This window comes from Muntiacus reevesi, chromosome 1 (genome assembly GCF_963930625.1).
Source record: "Muntiacus reevesi chromosome 1, mMunRee1.1, whole genome shotgun sequence".
In the NCBI taxonomy this organism is placed as follows: domain Eukaryota; kingdom Metazoa; phylum Chordata; class Mammalia; order Artiodactyla; family Cervidae; genus Muntiacus; species Muntiacus reevesi.
In genome coordinates, this window is record NC_089249.1 from 240,097,462 (window position 1) to 240,123,039 (window position 25,578).

The 25,578-nt window shown below is 41.5% G+C and overlaps 1 protein-coding gene and 1 pseudogene across 1 annotated transcript; both read right to left on the bottom strand.

The window, feature by feature from the left end:
- SLC36A3 (solute carrier family 36 member 3) lies at positions 1-25,287 on the bottom strand. Its single transcript, XM_065920238.1, has 10 exons — positions 25,151-25,287; positions 23,147-23,237; positions 19,948-20,036; positions 17,338-17,433; positions 12,119-12,203; positions 10,990-11,208; positions 9,084-9,182; positions 8,583-8,749; positions 4,326-4,495; positions 1-1,400 (listed from the first exon to the last, which is right to left on the bottom strand). Exons 1-10 carry the CDS (start codon positions 25,285-25,287, stop codon positions 1,132-1,134), a joined length of 1,422 nt encoding a protein of 473 aa, XP_065776310.1. The 3' UTR covers positions 1-1,131.
- Positions 16,243-16,897, bottom strand: LOC136168497 (large ribosomal subunit protein uL1 pseudogene; annotated as a pseudogene).
- Positions 25,288-25,578: the final 291 nt, after the last annotated feature.

Consider the following 25,578-nt stretch of genomic DNA (forward strand, 5'->3'; position numbering starts at 1 on the left):
GGAAGTGAAATTAGTGGGTCAGAGGGCTATGCATTTTAAGACATATATTGTAAAACTTCCCTCCAGACAAGTCATAAAAATGTGTTCTGCCATCTTCAGAATATAAGATTTTCTGTTTTTCCAAACCCTTACCAAAAGTAAGTATTACTTTTTTTCTTTTTCAAAAGTAAGTATTACTTTTAAAAGGTCAGCAGTCCTTGTATATGATGAAATCCTTTCTGTCACACAAACTTCTCAGTCTCTTTAGCCTAAATCAGCTCTAAGTAGTCTTAAGGTATGTGAGAAGGTAGGATGCGTTGGGGAGGGAGAGGGGGCAGAGAGAGAGAGGAAGATGAAAAGAAAGAGAGAGGTGATATCCTTCTAAGTAGGAAAGTCATTTGTAATGAAAGATTGCTAAGAAATGTTTTTATCCCTTAATTTACTTTTGGGATCCCATATCTCCAGGGGAACAGGGTAACTTGCTGATGGAAAGCCCTTCAATTTTCACACATGTGGTTAAAGGATAAGTCCATTTCTTTTTTTTTTCTTTCAGAATGTCAGAGCTGGAAGAGCCCTTAATAGCCAATCAGTCTAATCCTTCATTTCAAAGAATGTGAAAATGAGATGGAGAGGGGGAGAAACTTGCTCAAGATCCCACAGGAAATCAGTGGCAGAGCCAATGGCTAGACAAAATTACTACTAAGTTCTATTTTTGTTCTGTGACTCTTCACTTAGAACCATATCTAGAAACCATAGAAACTCGTCTTCACCCAACATGCTTTTCTAAACCTGATACTTCAAGGGCAGGATAGAGAGAATAACTGCTTTCGCATTTATATTTATGCTTGGTCTGTTTCAAGGATGTGGGCAAATGGCATCCTTTTTCCCATAAAATGAGGCAGATAATACGAGTGGTTGAATGTGGTTTTGGCTCACAGGTACAAAAGGCCTCCAGAGAAATCCAAAAACCAGAAAACACATAGCCTGAAAGGTACCAGTACTAACTTGTATCATCTACATTTCTCTTGGAAAGATAAAGAAGCCACTAATTAATATAGAGATGCTGGGGTTTGATGAATGTATATAACATCCACAACAGAAGTCAAACTGGGAATGGGAATATGGGAGAACTATCAGAATAAAAATAGATAATTATGCATAGACACCTGTGGAGTTGGCTACGGAATGGTTGATGGGTTGGCTCAATTCATAGAGGGCTTGGTATGTTCCAAATACACACCCCAAAAGGCCCAGGATGCTGATCATGATGTCCTTCACAATGGTGATACAGTTCATGTCTTCAGGGTAAAAGGTGATGAGCTCCAGGAAGGGAGGGATGATGAGGGCCAGGGCACTGCTGCTCACGGAGCCCACCAGGGAGATGACCAGGTCCAGGCGGGGGATGAGGATGGCTGAGACACCTGTGGGGGGAGGAGGTTTAGAATCATGGAATGTTCCTTCAGGAAGGGAGCCCAGAAACAAACCATTTGCTTGGAGCCTTACAATTCCCAGACACCTGAGACACCCTCTGGAGAGGTGGGAAAGGAGCTCATTGTGAACTTGAGCAGCAGATCAAGCACTGTGGCTCTGGACTTCCACATCTGTTTTAACACCAATATACATGTTCTCCTTTCATGCTTTATCTACTGAGTTTTTCCAGATATAATATTTATTGATAAGGATTCTCTGTCACCCATCTGTAATGATCTTCTCATTGCAGAGTTGGGGAAGTCTAGAACTCTAGAGGGAATGGGTCATGCCCAAGGTCACATACAGCTGAGATGAGAATCCAATGATATGCCCAACATAAGGCCCTTTCTACCCTACTAGGCTGCCTCTAATGTATGTGAAAGAACTTGGTACACTGTAAGTGTTTGATAAATGCTTGACCCATACTCAGACACCACGTCTACAGTCAAGTTTTACTGACTGACACAATACAGTCACTGTCTAGAAGCAAGGATGGATAAGCAATAAGAGATAGCTCTGCTGCTGTCAGGATCTCAACCACTGGTGTTCTACTCTTAGAAGGAACCTGATAATAAAGGAAGACATGGAACATGCAGACAGCATTAGGTGGCTCACTCACTTTCTCTTCTCTTCCCATTAACACTCTTATATTTCCGTATTTTATAAATGCAATGAACATGTATCATGGATTTTCAGGGGGGTGTCCAATTTTGATAATATTTGAATGGACAAATATATATATTAATAATTTATGCTATTTAACTTTACACAGCCATATGATTTTCCTATGAATAAATTAAGAAAAACCTCTTATGGAAAGCACTCAGACTAGCTTACTGGCTCTTGAAGAAAACAACACCTCTTTTTGAAGCTGCTATAGCACATCTAACCAAAGAACGAGACAGACTCATAGACTCTTACAGTTGAGAATCCATCACCTCTCTGATGGGATGATCCTCATCCACAGCGCCACTTCATTAGACATTTAATAAATTACTTACTGGAGGAGGAACAGAGAAAAGTCAGTGTCTGTTCTTTAGAAGAGCTCATGCAGATAGCGCAGAGAGAAGACATGCTCACAGAAAGCTATTATGCAATGTGGAGTGAAGGAGTGCTCTAGAAGGGTCAGATCTGGTCATGCTAACCCATTGTTCAGGGCCCTTCCATGGCTCCCCACTGCCTGATCTCCTTAGCACAAGGTCCCTTATGACTTGGATCTGCTTTGTGTCTTATCCTCCCCTATGCTTTCAGTTCTCTAAAGAAGCCATATGTAAGTACTGGCCTCCAATCTTTGCATACCCTGCTCCCTATATGTGGTACATTCTCTACTCCTCCCTGACTCTTAATTATCTTTAGGTCTTAATATTACGCCAGTGGAGAGGACTTCCTGACCTGGTTCAGGCTAAGTTATAGGACCTTCTCAGGTGCTCTTAGATCAGCCTCCTCTTACAGTCTTAACTATCATCTGGTGCATCACTGTGTACCATCTTCATGTTCACCACAATGTGCTATAATTATTTTCCTGCATATATTTCCCACTCAAATTCTAAGCAGGAACCATGTCTTTTCCATGATTCATTATTGTATCCCTAGCACCTAGGACAATGTCAGGCACATAGTAGGTAATTTTGATTGCTGAATGAGTGAAGGATAACTGAACTGACAGATGAGCAGCGAGGAAGAAGAGGTCTTTCAGTGCGGAACAGAAGCAGCACATGTCATTGAAAGTCAGCTGTCTCCAGTGATGCTTGGTCCCTGATATCACGTGGCTTGAACTAACTCAGTGCTCCTCTTCAGTGGACACCTTTCCTCCTGGGAATGACCTCAATACAATACACTTACAGGTTCCTGATGTCTTGGTACAGACTGGGAGTCTTGTGTAACACCTTTAAGCCAAGCAGCTGTGCTGTTTCTGCTTCTAGAACTCCAGTTACAGGGAGCATCGCATCTGGCAGTGTACTATTCTGTTGGTCTGCTCCAAGCCTTACTTTCTTATGACCATGAACTGAGACAGGATTCCCTCAACTGTAAACACACAGTCCTGGACACTTTAAGATGAAATTTACTCTCTCTCGTGCACAATAATCCTACAGTTGTTTGAGATACAGATACAGAATTTACCCATGCCTTTGTTTCTCCAGGCAAAACCTCCTTAGTTCTTTCCTTCATTCCTCACAGGCCACCATTCTAAATTTTCTTAGAGAAAGCATTTCCCAGCCCTATTCACAATGTTTCCCAAACATCTACAGTGGCACCTGATATAAAATGAATGAGGAAATGAATGAATGAATGAATAGAAGGAAGAAAGGGAGGGATGGGGGAAGGGAGGAGAAAATGATTTACAAGAATTTAACAAACCAGTCCTTTGAGGTTCTTCCTATAGTTAAACACCACCTTAAGAGGACTTTACATTAATTTTTGATAGGAAGGAATATGGCACAGTGGAAACACACAGATTTTGGTGCCACACAACCTGCATCCAAATCTCAACTCTGTCACTTAGCAGCTATATGATGTGAGCATGTTACTTCATTTCCTGGGTCACAGTTCCTTCAGCTGGTAATATTACATAGTTAGGCTGTCCTGAGTATTACATAATCTCAGTGTTGTGCCTGACATATAGGAGGCATATAGGAATGAATAAATGATACTTCTTTCTCCCACAAACTAGCTAATGTATTCTATGTGTAGATAGTAGAGATTACTGTAACATTTACTCTGTGACAGTTCTGTTAATCTATTTTTCAGCTGGAAACTTGAGGCTCAGGGAGGTAAAATATGTTGCTTGACTGGTGGCCGAGCCAGCAATAGTGGGGTAGCGGTCAGTGTGGCTCCAAGCCACAGCTTTGGGTAGAGAGCCCTTTCGTCCTACTCACAGGTCAGACAGACCAAGGCTGTGCGGACAGACAGGTCTGCAAACAGCGCCCAGCTCTCTGACACCTGGGAGATCACGAAGGGGATGATGATCTCAGCTGGGACATGGAACTGGAGGGCATAGGTGAAGAAGATGCCAATGGAGTACATCAGCTTGACTAACTGGTACAACCTGTAGAGAGAGAGGGACAGCACATGAAATTCAATGTGGCTCCAGGGCAGGGCCATGCAGGATTTGCTCACTGCTTGGAAGCTGGGACTTGTTAAGTTATATCACTACCTAACTTCCACTGACTCAGCCTGACTTGCCATTAGAGCCACTTGGGAAGTTTATTAAAAGTGCACATTCTTGGAGATTCTCGTTTAATAGGCTTGTAGCTCAGGAATCTGTGCCTTTTCTTCTTCTTTTTTTTTAAAGGTATAGTTGCATAGAGTAAAGTTCACAGTACAAAGATCATTTTCCCTCCCACCTTTGATTCCCAGTCTCCAGTTCCTCCCTCCACAGGCAACTCCTCTAACAATTTTCTTGAAGCCCCTCCAGAAATACCATAGACACAAACTTATACAGAATGTAGGTACACATACAGAAGCATCCTTTACGTACCACTGATTTGTTTTCATTCATTAAATATTTCTTAGATATTGTTCCCCTTCAGTATATGTATATCTGGTTCTTCTATTTAATAGCTGCTGATATTCCAATTGCATGGATATACTATAACTTGTTTAATTTTAAAGAAATTTTTATTGGAGTATAGTTGATTTACAATGGTTTTAGTTTCAGGTATATAGTAAAGTGGATCAGGTAAATATATATACACATATCCCCTCTTTCATTTTAGATTCTTTTCCCATATAGGCCATTACAGAGTACTGAATTGAGTTCTCTGTGCTATAAAGCAGGTTCTTACTAGTTATCTATTTTTATAATTTTTAACTGCTCCCCAATTAATAGACATTTAGCTTATTCCTAGTCTTCTGTCAGTAAACAATGCAGCAAAGAATATGCTTGTACAAATACCTATGCACATATAGTATACAACCCCAGATGTAAAAATGCTGGGTAAAAGTATATGTGATTTAACATTTTGACAGCTCTCATAAAAGGGAACCCTCATACACTATTGTAAATTAGTGCAGCTACTGTGGAAAGCAGTATACCAGTTTCTTAAAAAACTAAAAACAGAACTACCATATGACTCAGTAATTCCACTCCTGGGTATCTAACTGAAAAAAATTAAAACTCTGATTCAAAAAGATACATGCACTCCTATGTTTGTGTGACAGTTGCTCAGGTGTGTCCAACTCTTTGCAACTCCATGGACTATACAGGCCAGAATACTGGAGTGGGTAGCCTTTCCCTTCCCAAACCAGGGATCGAACCCAGGTCTCTTGCATTGTTGGCAGATTCTTTACCAGCTGAGCCACACTACGTTTATCACAGCATTATTTACAACTGCCAAGATATGGAAGCACCAGATGAAAAAATAAAGACGTGGTATATATATATATAATGGAATGTTGTGCTGTGCTTAGCTGCTCAGTCGTGTCTGACTCTTTGTGACCCCATGGACTGTAGCCTGTCAGGCACCTCTGTCCATGGGATTCTCCAGGCAAGAATACTGGAGTGGGTTGCCATGCCCTCCTCCAGGGGATCTTCTCCAAACAGGTATTGAATCCACGTCTCCTGCACTGCAGGTGGATCTGAGCCACCAGGGAAGCCCAACAATACTGGAGTGGGTAGCCTATCTGTTCTCCAGGCGATCTTCTGACCCAGGAATCCATCCAGGGCCTCTTGCATTGCAGGTGGATTCTTTACTAGCTGAGCTACCAGGGAAGCCCATAATGGAATGCTACTCAGCCATAAAGAAGAATGAAATTTTGCCATTTGCAACAGTGTGGATGGACTTAAGAGGGTATTATGCTAAAGTGAAATAAGTTAGACAGATAAAGACAAATACTGTATAGCATCACTTATATGTGGAATCTAAAAAATAAACTAGTGAATATAACAAAAAAGAAGCACATTCGCAGATATAGAGAACCAACTAGTTCTCTATAAGTGGTTACCAGTGAGGAAAAGGGTGGAGGGAAGGGCAAAATAAGAGTAGGAAACTAGCGGGTACAAACTACTATGTAGAAAATAAGTGAGCTACAGAATATATGGTACAACGCAGGGAATATAGCCAATATTATATAATAACTATAAATGGAACATAACATTTATTAATAAAAATTATGACTCACTATGTTATACACTGGAAACTTATGTAACATTGTACATCAACTATACCTCAATAAAAAGAAATAAAAAGTAAAATTTTGATAGCTCTTGACATACTGCCCATTTGTTGTCTGAGCACAGTGGAGTGCGTGCTACCCTCCATCCTTGGAAAAACACAGTGCGTGAACACATGCTGGTTTGTGCCATTGTGTTTTGTAAAACTGACATTTGTATTATTAGGAGAGAGACAGAGCAGCTTTTCAAATATATAAATTGCCATTTTTGTTTTAATTTGCCTGTGAACTACTTGTTCACACCCATTTCTTCTTGGCTTTTGCTTATTCCTTCTTTAAGGCTCTCCTGGAGAATCTCATCACCAGCCAGGCTCAGAGAAGGTGTGAGGTCGTTATGGCACCTGATGCCCATATTTTCCAGCTGATATCCCAGAAGGAAAGTGCCCTGCCCAAGGTAGCAGCAACCCAAACTGCCCAGAATAAGAACAGCATATTAAGTTGATATCTTACTGGTATAAAATAAGTCACAATTTCAAGGAAATTCCACATTAAATATCTCATCCAGTCATTACCACAACACAGTGAAACGGGTAGGATTGGTGATATTTTTCTCATTTTACAGCTGTGGTTTCATGGGAAATGAACACCCTCCGCCCCCCACCCCCAATATTCTACTGCCTTCCAAAAGACCAAGGCTGTGGGGGAGACTAACAATGATAATAGCTAATACTCAGTGACCACGTACTGCATACCAGACACTTTTCTAAGCATTTTATGTATTTGAAGCCAATCTGCCCTCACAGTCACTCCCTAAGAGACAGTGTGGCAGTCATTTGTGCTGCTCAGCTGCTCACCAAATACCTCCGAGTCTTCCAGACATGTGACAGAATTTCACTTCCGCGTCCTCTGGAGTGAGTCATGGTCACTTGCTTTGACTGAAGAAGTATGAACAGAAGAGACAGGTCACTTCCCAGAGAAATTTTAGGGCCTTCATGGTGAAGGGCGTGATTCAATGTGCTCTTTGCCATGGCAACCAATGAAGTTTCAGGGAGTGGCTGGCTGATCAGTCTGGGGCTTGGAAGTGGTGATGGTGCAGAGCTGAGCCCCAGCCATTCCATAATGGACGTGTAGCATGAGCATACAATTAAACATTTGTGTGTGTCCAGCCATTGAGATTCTGGAGTGGCTTATTCTGTTTATTACCAGAGCATAACCTATCCTGACTGATATAAATAGGCAAGAGTATTATCCTTATTTTACTAAGGATGGAAATGAAGTCTGTAAGATTAGGTAGCTTGTCCAAAGTCACATGAGAACCAGGATCAAATCCCATTGCTCAGATGTAGAATCTGTGCTCTTAAGGACTTGGTTCTACTGACAGCTTAGTCATTCTGCACCTACTACTGTCAGAATAAGGACAATGGCTAATACTCAATGAATGCTATATGCCAGTGCCCCAAATGTTTCCTGGATGAATGAATGAATGAGTAAATGAATGAATGATTAATGCAAGAACTTCAGTCAAAGTTCCAAGTGGGGCACAGCAATGGCAGTCTAGGCCTATTTCTGGAATTGGGGACCTGAGTAGTTGTCCATACACAGGACCCTCAGTCATTACTTCAGAGTTATACTTTTTGTTGTTGTAGTTTCTGTTCCCTAAGCCCTCCCAGAGCATTCCTGTTTGAAAGCCTTTGAACCACAGAGTCAGACAGAATTCAGTTTCAACTTCTCATGAACAACATGAACTGGGAAAGTTACTTACAGCCTTTTCACATATCAACTTCCTCATCTAATTCAATGGAGTTGATAATAATAATGCTAACCCTTAGGGCTGTTGAGAGAATTAAACGAGATGATACACAATGCCTGGATTATTAAATGTACCTGTTATTATAATACAGATACTAGCAATCAATATTTTGTTGTTGATAATGACTCAGGGATGCCCCATTCTGCTGCTGAGGCTCAGACTCTGTGACTCCCCGCCTCTTCCCCCCAGCCCCAGATGGGCAGGGACGTACCAGCAATTGGGCAAGTTGAGGGTGATGCTGGCCTGGGTGTTCGAGCCAAACTTCATGTATCCCAGTGTCCCCAGGCAGATGTAGAGGACGATGACAAGGGACATCCCCCAGTACAGAACAAAGGAAAACTGCTGTGGATGCTTCATCTGGTTTTTGAGAGGTAGAACCTGGAGGTGAAAGGAGGTTAAGAAAGAAAAGGTAGAAGGAGAGAAAGCAGGTTTCCTCTCAAGGACAGACATCCTTCTCCAGGTGGCCCAGAGTCAGAAAGGGTCCACATGGCCTTTCATCTCTTCCCACATTTTCTATAACCAAGAGTGCCCCATCTTCAAGGCTTGGTGTGGTATACAGAGCAGGTGGCATCCTGCAAATGGGGACTGACTTTCCCTTCTGCCACGAGATCATATTCTGCATTTTTCATAAGTACTACTATTTAGAAACCTGGAACAAAGACTAGCTTCCATAGAGAGAACTGGGGACTCTCGAATCCCACACCCATCTTACCATGCCGACGCCTTCAAATGTGAAGATGGCTGTACCGAAGAACAGTAAGAAGGTCTTCCAGCTTGCCATCAATGGTAGGTTCCTGGGATCCGGAATCTCCTAAAAGGAAGAAGAAGGGCATTGGTTTTTCCAAGGCATAGAAGTCACCCCAAATCTGGTAGAGAGTTAGGCTTGCCTGACGTCAACAGGGACAGTATTAGAAGCACCCATGAGAGAGCTACAGCTGAGTCAGCCTTCTCAACTTTTAAAAAAGTTACTTCTTTTACACATAGCATACAATTTACCATTTTAAACATCTTGAGTGTACAATTCAGTGGCATTAAGAACATTCACATTGTTGTACAATCATCACCAATTCCACCTCCAGGACATTATCATCATTCCCAGCTGAAACTGTACACCCATTAAATAATAACTCCCTATTACCCAGCCCCCCTGGAAATGCCTATTTGACTTTCTGTCTCTATAAATTTGATTGTTCTAGGTACCTCATATAAGTGAACTCATATTATATTTCTCTTTTTGGGATTGACTTATTTCACTAAGCATATTGTCCTCAAGGTTCATCCATGTTGTAACATGGATCAGAATTTTATTCCTTTCCAAGGAAAACATTATATATGTTTAATTTTGATTTACCACATCTTTACATGGAAAATGGAACCCGGGGAGGAGAAGGAATTGCCCAAGGCCACTCTACAAGTCAGTGGCACAGCCCAGGTAAGAATTCAGGTCTTGTGTTTTCCAGTTCTCTAATACCTCTTTCCCATCACTTTTCTCAGAGCTGTGAAGTATTGGCACAGCAGCTACCACTGATCTAGAAGGAATGATTATTTTATTAAGATTCCTGTGGGCAGAATAATGTCCACATCATAATCCCTGGAACTTTGAGTATGTTACATTACTTGGCAAGGGAGAATTACATTTCTAGACTGAATTAAGGTACCTAATCAGCTAAATTTAGTAGGAGATTACCTTGGATTATCTGGGTGGGTTTGGTGTAATCACAAGGGTCTTTTAAGGTGGAAGAGGGAATCAGGAGAGAGAACCAGAGAGATGGCAGCATGAGAAAGACACGGCCTGACACTGCTGGCTTTGAAGAGGGAAGTGGGCCATAAGCCAAGGCCTGAGGGCGACTTCTAGAAGCTGGAAAAGGCAAAGAAACAGATTCTCCCCACAAGCTTCCAGAAAGAAATGCAGCCCTGCCCAGTGAGACCTCAAGAGTTCTGAGATAATTCTGTGTTGTTTTAAGTTACTAGATTTGTGGTCATTTGTCACAGCAGCAGCAGAAAACTAATACAACCCCAGAGACTTTCAAAGAAGTGAAACTATAATAGGGAATTTCAGGGCCTATACTGATAGCAAAGCATGGGCTTTGTGAAGCAAAATGACTGTATTTAGGGGAAAAATTACTGTTTATCAGTTTCCTTGTCTGTGAACTGGGGATTAAGTAGCACTACTTCCATAACAGCATCATTGTGAAGATTTAGTGAGTTAATCAACATAAAGAAATCGGCACAAAGCAAATGGAATTCCTTTATCATCCATATATCAACCTATCACTATTATAATTTTCGTTGGTTACTTGGACTGAGGTTTATCTCCCCAAGTGATTGTAGCCTTCATGAGAGCAGACAGCTTGTCAGTTTTACTTATCACTGAATCCCCTGTCCCCTGTACATTGCTTGGATCACAGAAGGTATCAATAACTATTTGTTGAAAGACCGATTGCTATCTAATGTGACAACGACAATGATGATGGCAGTGAGTAGCTTTTATAGCCTGTGGGGCAGAAGAGTTCACAGACATCACTTGAGCAGGAGGTCACTTTTCTCACTCTCATCTGCCCATGAGTGTCTCAGAAGCCCTGGACTTTGATCCTTCTGCAGTGGTTTTGGGCACAGACCTGCATGATATACTGAAAGATCAGAGCCATGCTCCCCAGGGTGGTGATGTTGGCCAGCGTGGAGAAGATGGACAGCACCCTGAGGTTCTGGATAAACACCAGCAAGATCAGGAAGGGCAGAATCGTCAGCATGTAGAAACGAATGTCCACATTGGGGGTCAGCACCAGGATCTTCCTGGGTTCGCAGGTTTTGGAGGTCACGTGGACTTCTTCCACCATCTGATGTGAAGCATAATGAAAGGCAGTATAATTATAGCTGCTACATTAACAAAGGAAATCCAGTTAAGTTTCAATTTCAGATAATTAACAGATAACTTTTTAAAAAGTATGTCCCAAATATTATACAAAGATACACTTGTAGTAAAAAACAAATTGTTGCTTATCTGAAATTTCAACTTAATTGGGTTTCCTATACTTTCGTCACATTTGGTAATCCTAAACTGTAGTACCCATGATTGTGATAACCAGAAACCCTTAAAATCATCAAATCTCAAGGCTGAAGTATCATTCTCTCATCTAGCCCAACCTCTTATGTACCAAATAGTTTTCTTTCATATATCCAGAGAACAGGAATTGATTACACAGGAGTATCTTCTTCAACTTTAGATAGTCCTAAAAGTTAGAAAGCTAAGAATTTGAGCAAAATCTGTCTGCTTGAATATTCTATCCATAATGCTTGTCATAGTTTTGACTATTTGAATGCACAAAAACAAGTATACTGCTTCTATTTCATGAAGCCAAGAAAGTATGCTATGATTGACTTGTAATGCCTGTTAGGAATGCAATGAGAGCAAGATTGCAACTTATTTGCCTTAGTTATCTTCTACATGACAACCTTGAGACACCTAAAGAAAATCTCATCAACTCTTCCAGGCTAAAATTTCTCAATTATTTCTGATCGGACATGACTGTAAGTCAACCTGGCTGCATTCCTCAGATGTTGCTTTGGCTTCCCTATGATCTGTTTAAAGAGTGATTCCTAGGAAGGAAAGAACTCCCAACCAAAGCCTGATTAGGGAGTAGAAATAAAGCCTCTCCTACCATGATCCAAAAACTTTACTTTTGCTAATGCAACCCTAGCAGCAAGAGGTCTGCTTTCCCCCACTCTGCCCAGAAGACGCCTCTTTACCTGTTGTAAATTGTCTGCCATAAACATAAAATAAACACTGCAGAAGCCCAGTTGGGTGATGATTAATAAGAAGCTGACAGTGTACCTGAGAAAGAAAAGAAGAGGCAGACAGAAGGAGAAATGAATTATTTTTAATGCATTTATTTTTATTTTTTGAGACAAATATTTCTTTTGTTATTATTTTTACTATTTCCCCATTTTTTAACTTTCAAGTTTAAATTTCAAGTCCACAGTAAAAGTTGAAAGACTAGTATAATTAGCATCATATATCCTTTCACTAGATATACTGATTGGTAACTTTTAGGTCTAGCTGCATTATGCATAGATGGAAGAACGTGTTCATCCATACACACACACACACGTGCATGCATTTTTTCAGAACTACTTTAAAATTAACTGCAGATGTTATAACATGTCAACCTTAAAGACTGTAATACCTTCCTTAGGACTATGATATCCAACTTCAATATCCTCAAATATATAGTCTATGTTTTACTTTATTCATTTTTACTTCTTTTTTTGGCTGTGCTGTTGGGCTTGTGGGATCTTAGTTCCCTGACTAGGGACTGAACCTGGATCCTCAGGAGTGAAAGCTCTGAATCCTAACCACCAGACTGCCAGGGAATTTCCAAATATTTTAAATAATCCAATTCTCTCCAAAATATCTTTTATAGCTGTTTTAAAAATTTCTTTGATTCAGGATCTAATTATATTTCATATGTTGCATTTGCCTACGTTTCTTTAGTCTTTTTTTTCAGGTAGAGCAGCCCTATACATGTCTACACTTTTTGTTTCCCATGACACTGGCTTTTTGGGAAGAGTCTAGGCCATCTGTCTTGTAGACTATCCCACAGTGTGGACTTACATGAGTGTTTCCTCGTGATTCAGAAAAGCAAGGTCACCACATAGGTGACACTTTGTACTTATATTTCATCATATTGGGAGGCACAGGATGTCCTGTGGTTCTACTGTGATGTGAATTCTAGGCCTCTCCATTGTAAGTACACGTTTCCTGCTTTGCAACCTGTAGGTAAAACTTTGAGATGGCATGAATAGTCTGTCTTCCTCAAGCCAAAGGTTTTAACATTCACTGATAATCTTTGCTGAATCAATTATTTCATTGGTTGGTTGCAAGGTGTTCTGTCATTTTATCTAAGTTTATTAGCTAGCATCTAAGAAAGATGCATTCTCTTCATCTTTTTTTATCACAATGAATTCACATTAATTATTCTTTATTTAATATGTTACATTCTGCTATTGTCATTATTCTTCTGGATTCTTAAATTGTCCTGAATTTGGAGATGTATTTATTTACTTTTTTGTGATAACATTTTGAGAGTTCTACATTAAAAAAATTTTTTTTAATTGGAGGATAATTGCTTAACAATGTTGTGTTGCTTTCTGATGTGTAACATCATGAATCAACCATAAGTATACACACATCTCCTCCCTCTTAACCCTCCCTCACACCATTTTTTTTTTTCAAAAGGACAAAAATATGTTCCTCTACTTAGGTTTTAATGTTTAGATTCATGTTTTTCAAGACTGGGTTGTAGTAACCAATGCATCAGAATCATCTGAGGTTGGTGATTCCTGCCTCTCATATGAGCCTACTGAGTCAGAAGCTTGGCAGTGTCATGTGAGACTTTAGAAGGGAGATTTTTTTCCTCTTTATAATGAAGATTTTTAAACATACAAGAAAGCAATGATAATAATTCAATGACTCCTCATGAGCTCATCCCAGCTTCAACAATTAACTTTTAGGCAATCCTCTTCCATCTATTCCTTCACCCCCACTGCACACAAGCTTCTTTTGTTGGAATATTTGAAGTTAAGGGAAAAAAATAAGCAAGGTGAGGGGAATATAGTAAATTAAAGTATTTGAAGTATTCCACCTGTAAATAATTCAGTATGCAGTTCTAATGGACAAGATTTTAAATAAAATATAACCATCATGCCCTTACCCTTACAAAATTAACAATAATTTCTTTCTTTTTAAAAATATTTACTCATTTATTTGGCTGCACCTGGTCTTAGCTGCAGCATGAGGGATCTTTGATCTTAGTCGCAGCATGTGGGAACTAGATCCCACATCTGATCTAGGGATCGAACTGACCAGGGATTGAACCTGGATCCCCTGAATGGGAAGCATGGAGCCTAAGCTACTTGACCACTAGTGAAGTCCCACAATAATTTCTTATATCATTTAATATTCCACCATAGTCAAATTTTTCTAATTTTTTTCAAAAATATCTATTTCAGAGTTGGTTTCTAAACAAGTCTCTATGTTCCATTTTGTTATTAAGTTTCAATTTTTTAATCTGCTATATTCCCCTTGCCTTGTTTATTTTTTTCTCTTGCAATTTTAATTTTTTTGGTTGGTATTGAAGATACCAGAAAATTTCCTTGTAGTGTGTTTAACTTTCTAGATTCATTTGATAAATTCATAATGTCATTTACCTTGTTCTTCTATCTCCTATATTTCCTATAAGCTGATATTAGATCTAGTGGTTTGATAAGATTGAGGTTCTTCCTTTCTGTTTTGGTCAAGGGTATTTCAGAGGTGGCTCTCTGTACTCCCTATTGAATCCTATTATAAGACACAATATGTCTGGTTGTCCAATGTCCAAACATGAGATGACTAGAAGGGGTCAGGCGATGCCTGTGTATTCTTCCTTTATCATTTTCCAATGACCTTTCACAATGAGGACTGTTGCTTACATGGAATAGATAGTTTTTAATCAAACTCCCCAGGTATCTCTTAGCACACTAAAGATGACAAATTATTGGTTTAAATAAAATAGTTTCCTAATTCTTTCTTAGTTACTGGCATTCTTTCTCATTGCCCCAGAGAAATGGCAAGGTGTAGTGGGTGAGAGCTGAATGTTCTAGATTTCAGTCTGTGCTCTGCCATTAGATTCCTGGGTAACTTAGACCAAACTTATAGCTTTATCTGGTCTTCATTTTCTTCCATTTGAATAGACATAGATACACTGATCTTCAAGGTGACTTCTTACCTGAAAGTTTCATTCAGGGTGCCATCAGAAGCTGATAACTTAGTGAGAAAGGATGGACAATTGTGAGATCTCTGTTATTACTGCCCTGTGCCTCTCCCATCTGACAATCAGAGTGATTCCTGACATTCTCAAGAGAGGAGTTGCAGGCGGAACTTGGCAGGTGAGGGACTGACTACTCCTTGAGGGCTCTGTTGGGAAAGGCTAACATGTTAGGTGCTTGCTTGAAACTCTGCTTCTCCACTATCTGTGTCTTTGACCCTAGACATGTTATTCTATCTCTGTGAGCCTTGTCACCATATTTCTTCCCAATAAAGATGCACCACCTACCTCACAAGGTCACTGAAATGATCAGAGGCGATCAGATACAGGAAAGCATTTTGTATACCATAGTGTTTTTATCCAATGAGTGAACATGCTAAATTGTAATGTTCACTATTAGGAGGAGGATTAAATAAAACCACAGGATCCATCTATATGGATGGGGAACATTGTGAGCCTTACAAAACAAGGAAGTCAATTTGTATGTCCCAATGTGGAAAGAAATTAGAGACATAATGTTAGATGAAAGAGCAAATTTCCAATAAATATTCCAATTAATATACAAGAAAATACAAAATATATATTTCCACTTGCACACACATATCCTGTTCATGCAGAGAGAAAGTCTGGAGGAATATTTACTAACTAGATATCAGTGCCTTCATTTTATTTATTTATTTTTGGCCACACTGCACAGCTTGTGGGATCTTACTTCTTTGACCAAGTATTGAACCTGGGCCCTTGGCAATGAGAGCCCAGAGTCCTAACCACTGAACCTCCAGGAAAGTCCCAGAGATTACTTCTTGAATGAAGAGTGGGATGGGGGATGGAGCTATCAGAGGAGATTCTCTATATTGGTCAATAGTTTTCAATAAAAACATATTTATTTGAAACTCTTGTTACTCAGGTGGTGCGGTGGTAAAGACTCCACCTGACAATTCAGGAGACAAAAAAGACATAGGTTCAATCCCTGGGTTGGGAAGATCCCCTGGAGAAGGAGATGGCAACACATTCCAGTATTCTTATTTATTTGTTTTTTTGGCTTAGTATGGTTTATTAAGCTGTTCCTTAGTACAGACGCTGGGGCTTGCTCACAGTGCTCTTAATGTCCAATGCCTTGACATTCTGCCAATTTTTCTTAAGCAATGACACCAGGAAGTTGACAGCTAAGTGGATATTGTACACAAGCTTATCATCTGTTATCTTCACGTGGCCAACAGCCACTGCCAGACACAGCACCTTCTTCATCTGGAACTTGATCATGGACTTCACTTCATCAACTTTGGTCACCATGTTCTCACTGTGGGTCAGCAAGGAAGGGAACTTGCCAGGCTTGTTCAGTCCTGGGCCCAGGATTCGGGGGATCTGCTTGATCAGAGACTTTGAAGCCAAAAAGGCATTGTATTTCTTGGCCAGCTTCTTGACCAGCTTCTTATTCTTGTTGAGTTTCTTCAGCGCCTCAATGTCCATGTGGGGGATATCCACAGCCTTGGGCTCATCACAATGCTGCTGGTCCCCCAAGACACACATGGAGAACTTGGGGCGGGGAGTGGACTTAAGCCTGACGGTGCCCGAGAAGCGTTTGTCCTTCTGAGGGTCATAGTTCTTCAGGCTGATCTGAAGCTCCACAGTCTCCAAAAACTTCCCGTGCTTGCGCTGGTTCCCGTGCAGGACTTCCTGCACTGCCTCGTAGAGGGTGTCGCGGGAGACTTTGCTGCTCATGGTTCCCCACACTGCGATAACCGGAAAAGAGCACATTCCAGTATTCTTGCTGGGGAAATCCCATAGACAGAGGAGCCTGGTGGGCTACAGTCCACGGGGTCAAAAAGAAGCTGGACACAACTGAGCATGCACATGCAATGTACTAGCAGCAAAGGAAGGACAGATGAGCATTATTATGGCTGCTGTTGTTATTATTACTACTACTCCTATGACATCTGGGCTTCCCTTGTGGCTCAGCTGGTAAAGAATCTGCCTGCAATGCTGGAGACCTGGGTTCAATTCCTGGGTTGGGAACATCCCCTGGAGAAGGGAAAGGTTACCCACTCTAGTATTCTGGCCTGGAAAATTCCATGGACTGTATAGTCCATGGGGTTACAAAGAGTCGGAAACGACTGAGTGACTTTCATTCATTCATTCATTTGTGATGTCTAGGACTACTACCTTCCCCACACTGAGTGTGTCCTCAGCCAGGCATTTGGGCAGGTTTCGAGGCTGTACATCATGGCTTCTCCATAGTTCACAAAAGTCTTCTGCAGCCTAAAGAACGGACAAACAATGCACACCTTAATTTTTTTTAAGTACAATTTATTCCCAAGGGGAGTAATTACTATATGTTCATGTATTAATATGGAACATTTTGGTAATTTTCTAGCAATGGTATCATTGAATTATTTTACAATGGTACACTTTTAAAAGTTTTAGAATTCTGCCTCTTATTTTTTGTAGTTGTCTTTATTAACACTAATTTTTAAGTGGAGAGCATTATTATTATTATTATTATTTAGGTGGACAGTAGCTTGGAATTGATTAGGTCAGCAAACAAGAACAGTGAAGATGTGGAAGCTGTGAGGTGTGCAGACCTAGTCAGCGGGAGGGGAGAGAGGGGAATGAGGTGTATGTATGGCTAAGAGAGTGGTTCTACATTTTCTGAACTGACATTCCCTTCTTCACTTCTGAGGGTGCTGGAACATTTAAAATGCTTGCCCTGGACCAGATCCCATGCAAAGGTGATCTTTAGCCTCCTGCCCAGCACCCCTGTCAGATGTGACACCCCAGATCTAGTCCGTCCCTCTTCTCCCATCCCTCCTTCCTAAGAGAGGCGGAGGCCCTCTGGAGCACTGCTGACAAAGCAAGTGGGAGCAAGTTGCCTAAGTCCCTGGAGTTAATTGCATGACTGAGGGGAGTAACTTGGACAGAGGAAGAGACCCAAACTTGTCAGGAAACCAGTGTTTAAGTAACAACACGTCCCCCTCAGATGGCCAGGAGACCCTGAGCAAGTCTCTTTATGCTTAGGGGCTTGTTTTATTCTTCACATGCAGTCTGGGTTTTGGGGAGAAGACAGTGAGAGATGGATATGGTGATGCACTGGGAACATGGCATGATGCTGCTGTTTTTATTATTATTCTATGTGCTGGGCATTTGAAATACAGATGAGGTTACATTGCATAGGACTGGTAATATATGAGACTGAGGATTGCAAATTCAAAAGCAATGGGGACCAGAGAGGTATCAGTATTGTGATGAGAATGACTGGGTGTGAGACAAAACAGGGAATTGTGGAGACAGGGGTCAAGGCTCTGGTACATGTCCTGTTCCAGAGGGGCTGATCAGGATGTGGCTCTAGCTGAATGACACAGGAATGAAGTCACAGACATAGCAGAATGTCTAACTGGCAAGAAGGTGCAGATTTTTTTTTTTTCAATGTGAAATCTCCAGGTTTTTAAATGTTGGCTAAATACAAAAAGCCAAAAAAACTGTAGAAGTCCTCCATAATATATCTAAAAGCTAATATGAGTCTGTAACCCTATATTAGGAAAAGAAAAAACAAATCAACAAAAACAAAAGTCAGGGAAAGGCTATAATAAATGACATATATTAAAAGGCTGTATGGTGGTCAGCAGGCTTGAGGGAAGAAAAAGATTTGCAGATAGGTTAAAGAGTAGAGTCAGACAGGTCTTGGAATACCAGTTCTGCCACTTCCTAGCTGTGTGACATTCAGCAAGGCATTTAACTCTCCCAAGCCTCAGTTTACTCATGTGTAAAATGGGAATAATGGTGCCTACTATAAAATTTTACTGTAAGAAATAAATAAAAGAAGGCTTGAAAGCTCTTGCCATGTACCTGGAACAATGTAATTGTGCAATAAATTTAATTGCTAAATAAGTAAATGCTCTTAACAGTGCTTCATGAGCTGGAAAGTACTACACAAGTTAGGTGTGCCTGATACATACTCCAGATACACCTATTTGGGTTATGATAATTTGACTTTATGAGGAGCTTCATTTAACATCTCTACTTTGACTCACAAGGCCTTTCGGCACAATTATGAGGACATATTTAGATTAGCCTGCCTTGGGAGCAGCTGAGTCCTGTGGAGAGAAAATCTCCAGGCTGTGGCTGTAAGGAATTGCTAATTACTGTGAGTTGCTAGTTGATATATACGAAATTCTCAGCATTGTTTGCTTTCACTGCATTTGCCTTTTTTTCTGGAATTTTGTTTTACATTAAAGTTTTAAATGTAGAAACATTGTGTTGTATATATGCTTTATTAGAGATTGAAATTACTGTGAATTATTCATCTCATTGCTAACTATGTTTTTTTTTTTTTAACTATTACTAAATTGTTCCATAAAGGACTTACTTAAAGGGAATAAATTTCCCTTCCAAGATGTGTGTATTGGAGCTGGGAAGACCAGGAGGTGGAAGGTGGAGAGATTAAGAGAAAGTATCTCGAATACACATGGGTGTGTATAGAGCAAATTTGCATTTCTTATTACTTCTGATCTTTCTAGGAAAGGATATTTGGGCTCACAGGAGCTTGGCAAAGTGCTCCAACTAGTCAGCAGCAGAACTGTGCCTGGAACTTGGAGTTTCCAGTAGGATTTTAATCACTCCCTTCACCGCCTCAGAGCAGGAGGGGTGGTGGCCTGGACAAGTGGCCAGCTAGTTGGGAATTGTGTCAGTGATCCAGGGAAACTTAGCACACCCTCAAATGGAACGTGGTGCCATTTGGTGATAGAGATGATAGAGATAAAGAAGCAGAACTCTCACCTCTGACTTAGGTGTTGAGCACAATTCAGCAGGATGACCATGCAATGCACGGTGAGGATCCCGATGGCCAGCAGGCTGAAAGGACCGACCTGGAGGGGAATGGAGAGGTGGGCACAGTGAACCGCAAACAGATGCTCCCATACCTGTCCCTCTCTCTGCTGAGGTGCTGGGGTCCCTCTTATAACAGAGATTTGGGGATGAGAACCCTAGATGACAGCCCCTGCCTGAATGTCCTTGTATCCCGACATGCTCTGGCTTGAATGCCCTTCTTAGCATCACTGCAAAGTGGCTGTCCGACCTGTGCTAGAATACTTCTGATAACAAAAAGCTCATTACCTCCCAGACAGCCCATGCCTTTCCTCATCTGCCTTTAGTTCCACTTGAGAACCCTCATTTCTTTTCATATCCCAGCCCTTACCTCCTCCAAGATGCGTGAAGACCAAGGTTCCTCTTAAGGATTAGTTTTCTTCTCCTAGTACAGGGTTATCAAAAGAGGCACTATTGACATTTTGGGCCAGCTGATGTTTCTGTTGCAAGGGGCTGTCCTGTACATTGTGGTTTATTTAGCAACATCCCTGGCCTCTACTCACTGGATTTCAGAAGTACTCCCTCTCTCTCCACCCTAATTTGTGACAACCAAGACTGGCTCTAGACATTGTAAATGTCTTAGGGTATATTAGTCACTCAGTTGGGTTCAGCTCTGTGCAACCTCATGGACTGTAGCTTGCCAGGTTCCTCTGTCCATGGGATTCTCCAGGCAAGAACACTAGAGTGGGTTGCCATTCCCTTCTCCAGGAGATCTTCCTGACCCAGGGATCGAACCTGTGTCTCCTGCATATTTTTTAAAGTATTTATATTTATTTATTTATTTAGCTGCTCCAGGTCATAGTTGCAGCATACAAACTCTCAGTTGCAGCATGTGGGATCTAGGTTCCCAAACAGGATCAAACCTGGGCCCCCTGCATTGGGAGTGCACAGTCTTAGCCAATGGACCACCAGGGAAGTCCTTCCATTTTATTTTTTTAACTAAAAATTGTATGTACTTAAAGTGAACAACATGATTTGATATACATACACACAGAAATGATTACTAGAATCAAGATAATGAACAAGTCTTCTCCTCACAAGGTCTCTATTTTTTAAATATGGGATGAAATTATAAAGTGGGGCTTCCCTGGTGGCCCAGACACACAAGACTAAAAAGTAGGGCTCATTATTATTATATATTGGCCATGCTGCATTGGGATCTTAGTTCCCTGACCAGGGATCAAACCTGTGCCCCCTACAGTGTGGAAGCATAGAGTCTTTACCACTGGACCACCAGGGAAGTCCAAGCAGGCCTCATTATTAATCATTATCCCCCAAGTGTGATCACAGGGCAGAGAGCAAAGAGGGACTCTCTCACCCTCTTTGTGCTGGACACCTGTGCCTTTATAGATGCGACGTATGCTAACAGTATCATGAAGAAACAAATGAGAGATGAAGAGCACCACTAGAGTTCACCAGAATGTAGCCTTCATATAGCAGAAGACTGTTTTTTGGTCTTGTATACATCTATATTCCCAGAGCTTAAGAATAATAGATGCTCAACATATATTTCTCAAATGAATCATGATTAGAGGTTCTGATGGGACTTGGAGGATAAAGAAATCACCTAATAACACTTAGGAAGCAAAAATCAAAGGATAAAGCAGTTGTCTTAAAAAGCAAAGACTGCACCTGCAAAGACAGCCTGGTTGAGGGCCATGTGCTAATAATGTTCTTCAAAAGTTCTAGAACCCTGAGAATTCTAAAGGGGGAAACACCCCATCTCTGTTGGAACTGATACAGATTGGAAATCATGTCAGAAGCCTCTCAATGTGCCTCTTTTAGACACGAGGGCCATTTACAGGCTTGGCAAGAAGGAGAAATTTGCTTCAACTAAATTGAAATCATCTATCTATTCAATTCTGTAGAACAAACTGGAACTTTCAGCGTGCCAGTATCTACAGTAGGTATTGTGTAAAGGAGGGTGTAAAGATGAATCAGAGAGTTCCTGCCTTCAGAGATTTCAGGTAAGTGAGGAAGGTGGGAATGTAAAAAAATGAGCATTTTCCATCTTTGTAAGTGCTGTAAGAATTCCAGGTTAGATAGCTATAAGTTCTAGAAAAACACAAGGTGAAGGAATTTTAAGAGGAGACAGAGGAAGGGGATTTCAGAGGACTTCAGAAAGGGAAATCAAGAATTGGGAATTTTAAAATTTTACAGAGGAGGGGGATTTCAAAAGACGGAAATAAGGGAGATGGGAACAGCATAAGATAGAGGACAGAGGTGGGAGGGCACAGGAAGTGTCATGGGATTGGTGGAGCCTTTGTCACTCTCATCTTCCAAAATTACTTTCTCACAATCAAATGGATGGAAACAGCAGTTACACATTGAAATGCCTGGAGGTGCCAGGCTGCTGATATCAATGAATGAAATGGTAAGGATATAATCCTAGGGAGTTGGGAGAACTGTGGCAAAGTAGATTCTGAATTAGTATGTGAGTTATGGTGAGTCTTCAAGAATAGTGGTGGGGAGGGGGAACTGGGTGAAGGTGGTCAAAAGTAACAAACTTCCAAATATGAGATAAATAGGTACTGGGGATGTAATGTACAACATGACAACTGTAGTAAACACTGCTATATGGTATATCTGAAAGATGCAAAGAGAGTAGATCCTAAAAGTTCTCATCACAAGGAAAAACAAACCTATTTCTATAATCATATGAGGAGATAGATATTAACTAAACTTATTGTGGTAATCATTTTACAGTATACACAGTATGTGTGGTAAGTCACTTCAGTCGTGTCAGACTCTGTGTGATCCTGGGGACAATCATAAAGCCAGCCAGGCTCCTCTGTCCATGGGATTTTCCTGGCAAGAATACTGGAGTGGGTTGCCATGCCCTCTTCCAGGATACGCAGTATACCTTAAATTAATATAGAGGTGGTTGTCAATTATATCTCAATAAAATTGGGGAAAATATGGCCTGTCCCCTCCAGGCATGTTCTATTTAGCTCCAGGTTGGCTCCAGAGGATTGATGCCAACAGGTTCATTTCCCATTGCAAAGAGTGCTCCCAAATTGCCCACTGATAAACAATGCTAAAGCTGTAGGAGCCTGGCAGCCCTTTCCCTTAAATGGGGAGACGTGATTCCCATCCCACAGGTCCATCTTACCAATAAGCCGGCATTTTTCATGGCCAGAGGAAGTCCCAGGAGTCCTGTGCCAATGTTGCATTTCAGTAAGTGAATCAAGGTTTGCATCATCCTATAGGGGGAGCACAGGGCAACAAAAGGGTATGTTAGTGGAAGAAAAGGTGAAAGAAGCTCGGGCTTCTTTCAGTCTCTCCAGCACCCTCTGGTGGGAAGATGGACAAAATCGGATGAAATGGATTTTTCCGTTTTACTCTCCGTTTTACTCTCATTTCCCAGGATCTGTTCCGCAACCTCTGATCCAGAGCTGGTGCTAGGTGACTCACCAAGTATGTACCACACAGTGCCATGCTGTGCTTAGCCGCTCAGTTGTGACCCCATGGACTGCAGCCCGCCAGGCTCCTCTGTCCATGGGATTTCCCAGGCAAGAACACTGGAGTGGGCTGCCATTCCCTTCTCCAGGGGATCTTCCCAACCCAGGGACTGAGCCCAGGTCTCCCGCACTGCGGGTGGATTCTTTACCAGTTGAGCCACCACGCTGGGCTCTAACTAAAAAGTTAATAACCGCTGCTATCATCCGGATAACGCCCTGCTGCTGCTCCTGCTGTGCGGTGCTCACGTGTGCCTTACTCCTTGAGAAACCCCCTGGACTGTAGCCTGTCAGGCTCCTCTATGGGATTTCCCAGGCAAGAACACTGGAGTGGGTATTTCCTCCTCCAAGGGATCTTCCTGACCCAGGAATTGAACTCAACATCTCTTGTGTCTCTTGCATTGGCAGGCAGGTTCTTTACCACTTGAGCCACCTGGGAAGCCTGGATAACTCTGGGCTTCCGGATAACTGTAACCTGCCAGGCTCCTCTGTCCATGTAATTTTCCAGGCAAGAATACTGGAGTGGGTTGCCATTCCCTACTCCAGGTGATCTTCCCAACCCGAGGATTGAACCTGCATCTCTTGGGTCTCCTGTATTGGCAGGTGGATTCTTTACCACTAGCGCCACCTGGAAGGCCCCTCCAAACCCTTATGTTATCATACTTTATTTAAATAATCACTTATTGCATTTGAACGATCAATATCACAACCAGATCTGAAGTCAAGATCTGGCTTCAATAAAATTATCACACATACCTGTGATATCTCATTAGGAAAAATTCCTGGAATGGTATTATTGATCAAAGAACTTATTTATTCATAGTTACTTATACTTAAAAAATCCTAAGTAACACAGTATGAAGTTAAAAAGGTAAAACAAAAGAAGAACCAAAAAAACCTTATATAGTGAACATAAATGTCTCTTCTATCTGCTGCTCAGTCTCCCAATTCTCTTAGCCAGAGCAGCCACTACAGCCAGTTGTGTGTGTGTGTACTTTAAAAAAAAATATGCCAAATACTTGTATGTTTTATATAAATGTTAGGACTTGACATACATTACAGCATTGCCATCCAGAAAGCTATCAATTTAATTCTTCCCAAAACAACATGAAAGTGGGCATTTCCTGACATCCTTATCAACACTGGGTATTGTCATTTACAATCTCTCTATGCCATGGATATTATCTGATCTGATTACTAAATAATAGTCTAACTGGCAATAAAGCCCTAAGGAAAAGAGCCATGTGTCTGAGTTTGTGGCAGTAAAAGTAGGGACATAGGGCTAGGAGGTGAACTTTTATCTTCTGGATGTGTTTGTATGAGGAAGGAAGGGGGCAGTGGGGAGAGACAGAAGGGAGAGAGAATATAAACAATAGTAGTTGTCGAAGGAGTGGAAACCAGCTGGACTGAGATAGAAACTGCTGAAGAAAGAGCAGCCTGGTATAGAAAACTGTCCCTGGAAGCAAGAAGTTCACATTGGGGATGACTATGTTTTTTGCAAAACTTGTGAAAAAGTTTGACACGGTTAAAACTTTTTAGATTCTAAAGGTTTCATCTTTAATCCATGTGTCTCCTGTTCGGTAGGGTTAAATGTGGCCCAGTGCCGTGAAGGCAGCAGTGCCTGACCTCAGATGGGGAAGGGCAGGGTGGCCACTTACGACAATCCATTGGCTTCCTCTCCAAGATGGATCCTCTCTGAAGTGACACCATTACTCTCCGAGAGTGACTTGGCCCCGTCATTCAAGGACTTGGGCTTGCTGCTGTTGTCCTTTGCAAGTAATGAGATCTTCAACATGGTGGGTGGGTGATGATGACTGAGGGTTAAGGCCTGTAACAGCCTTGAACCAGTCTCCCATGGATTTTTCTCCAGAGAAACCGAGGCTGCAGGCCTGAGAAGCTGGCTCCCAATTCCTGAGCTGGTCCGGGTGCTGGTGACAGGGGGAAGCTGATGTTGACTACAGGCCTTGCCTGGCTTTGGGGACTTACGAGAGTCTCATCTCAGGATGGTCCTCAGTGCCCCGTGTGACTGCCCGGTCACACACCAGGATTTGCCTGGACTTTCAGCTGCTTCCAGTTCAGCCCTTAG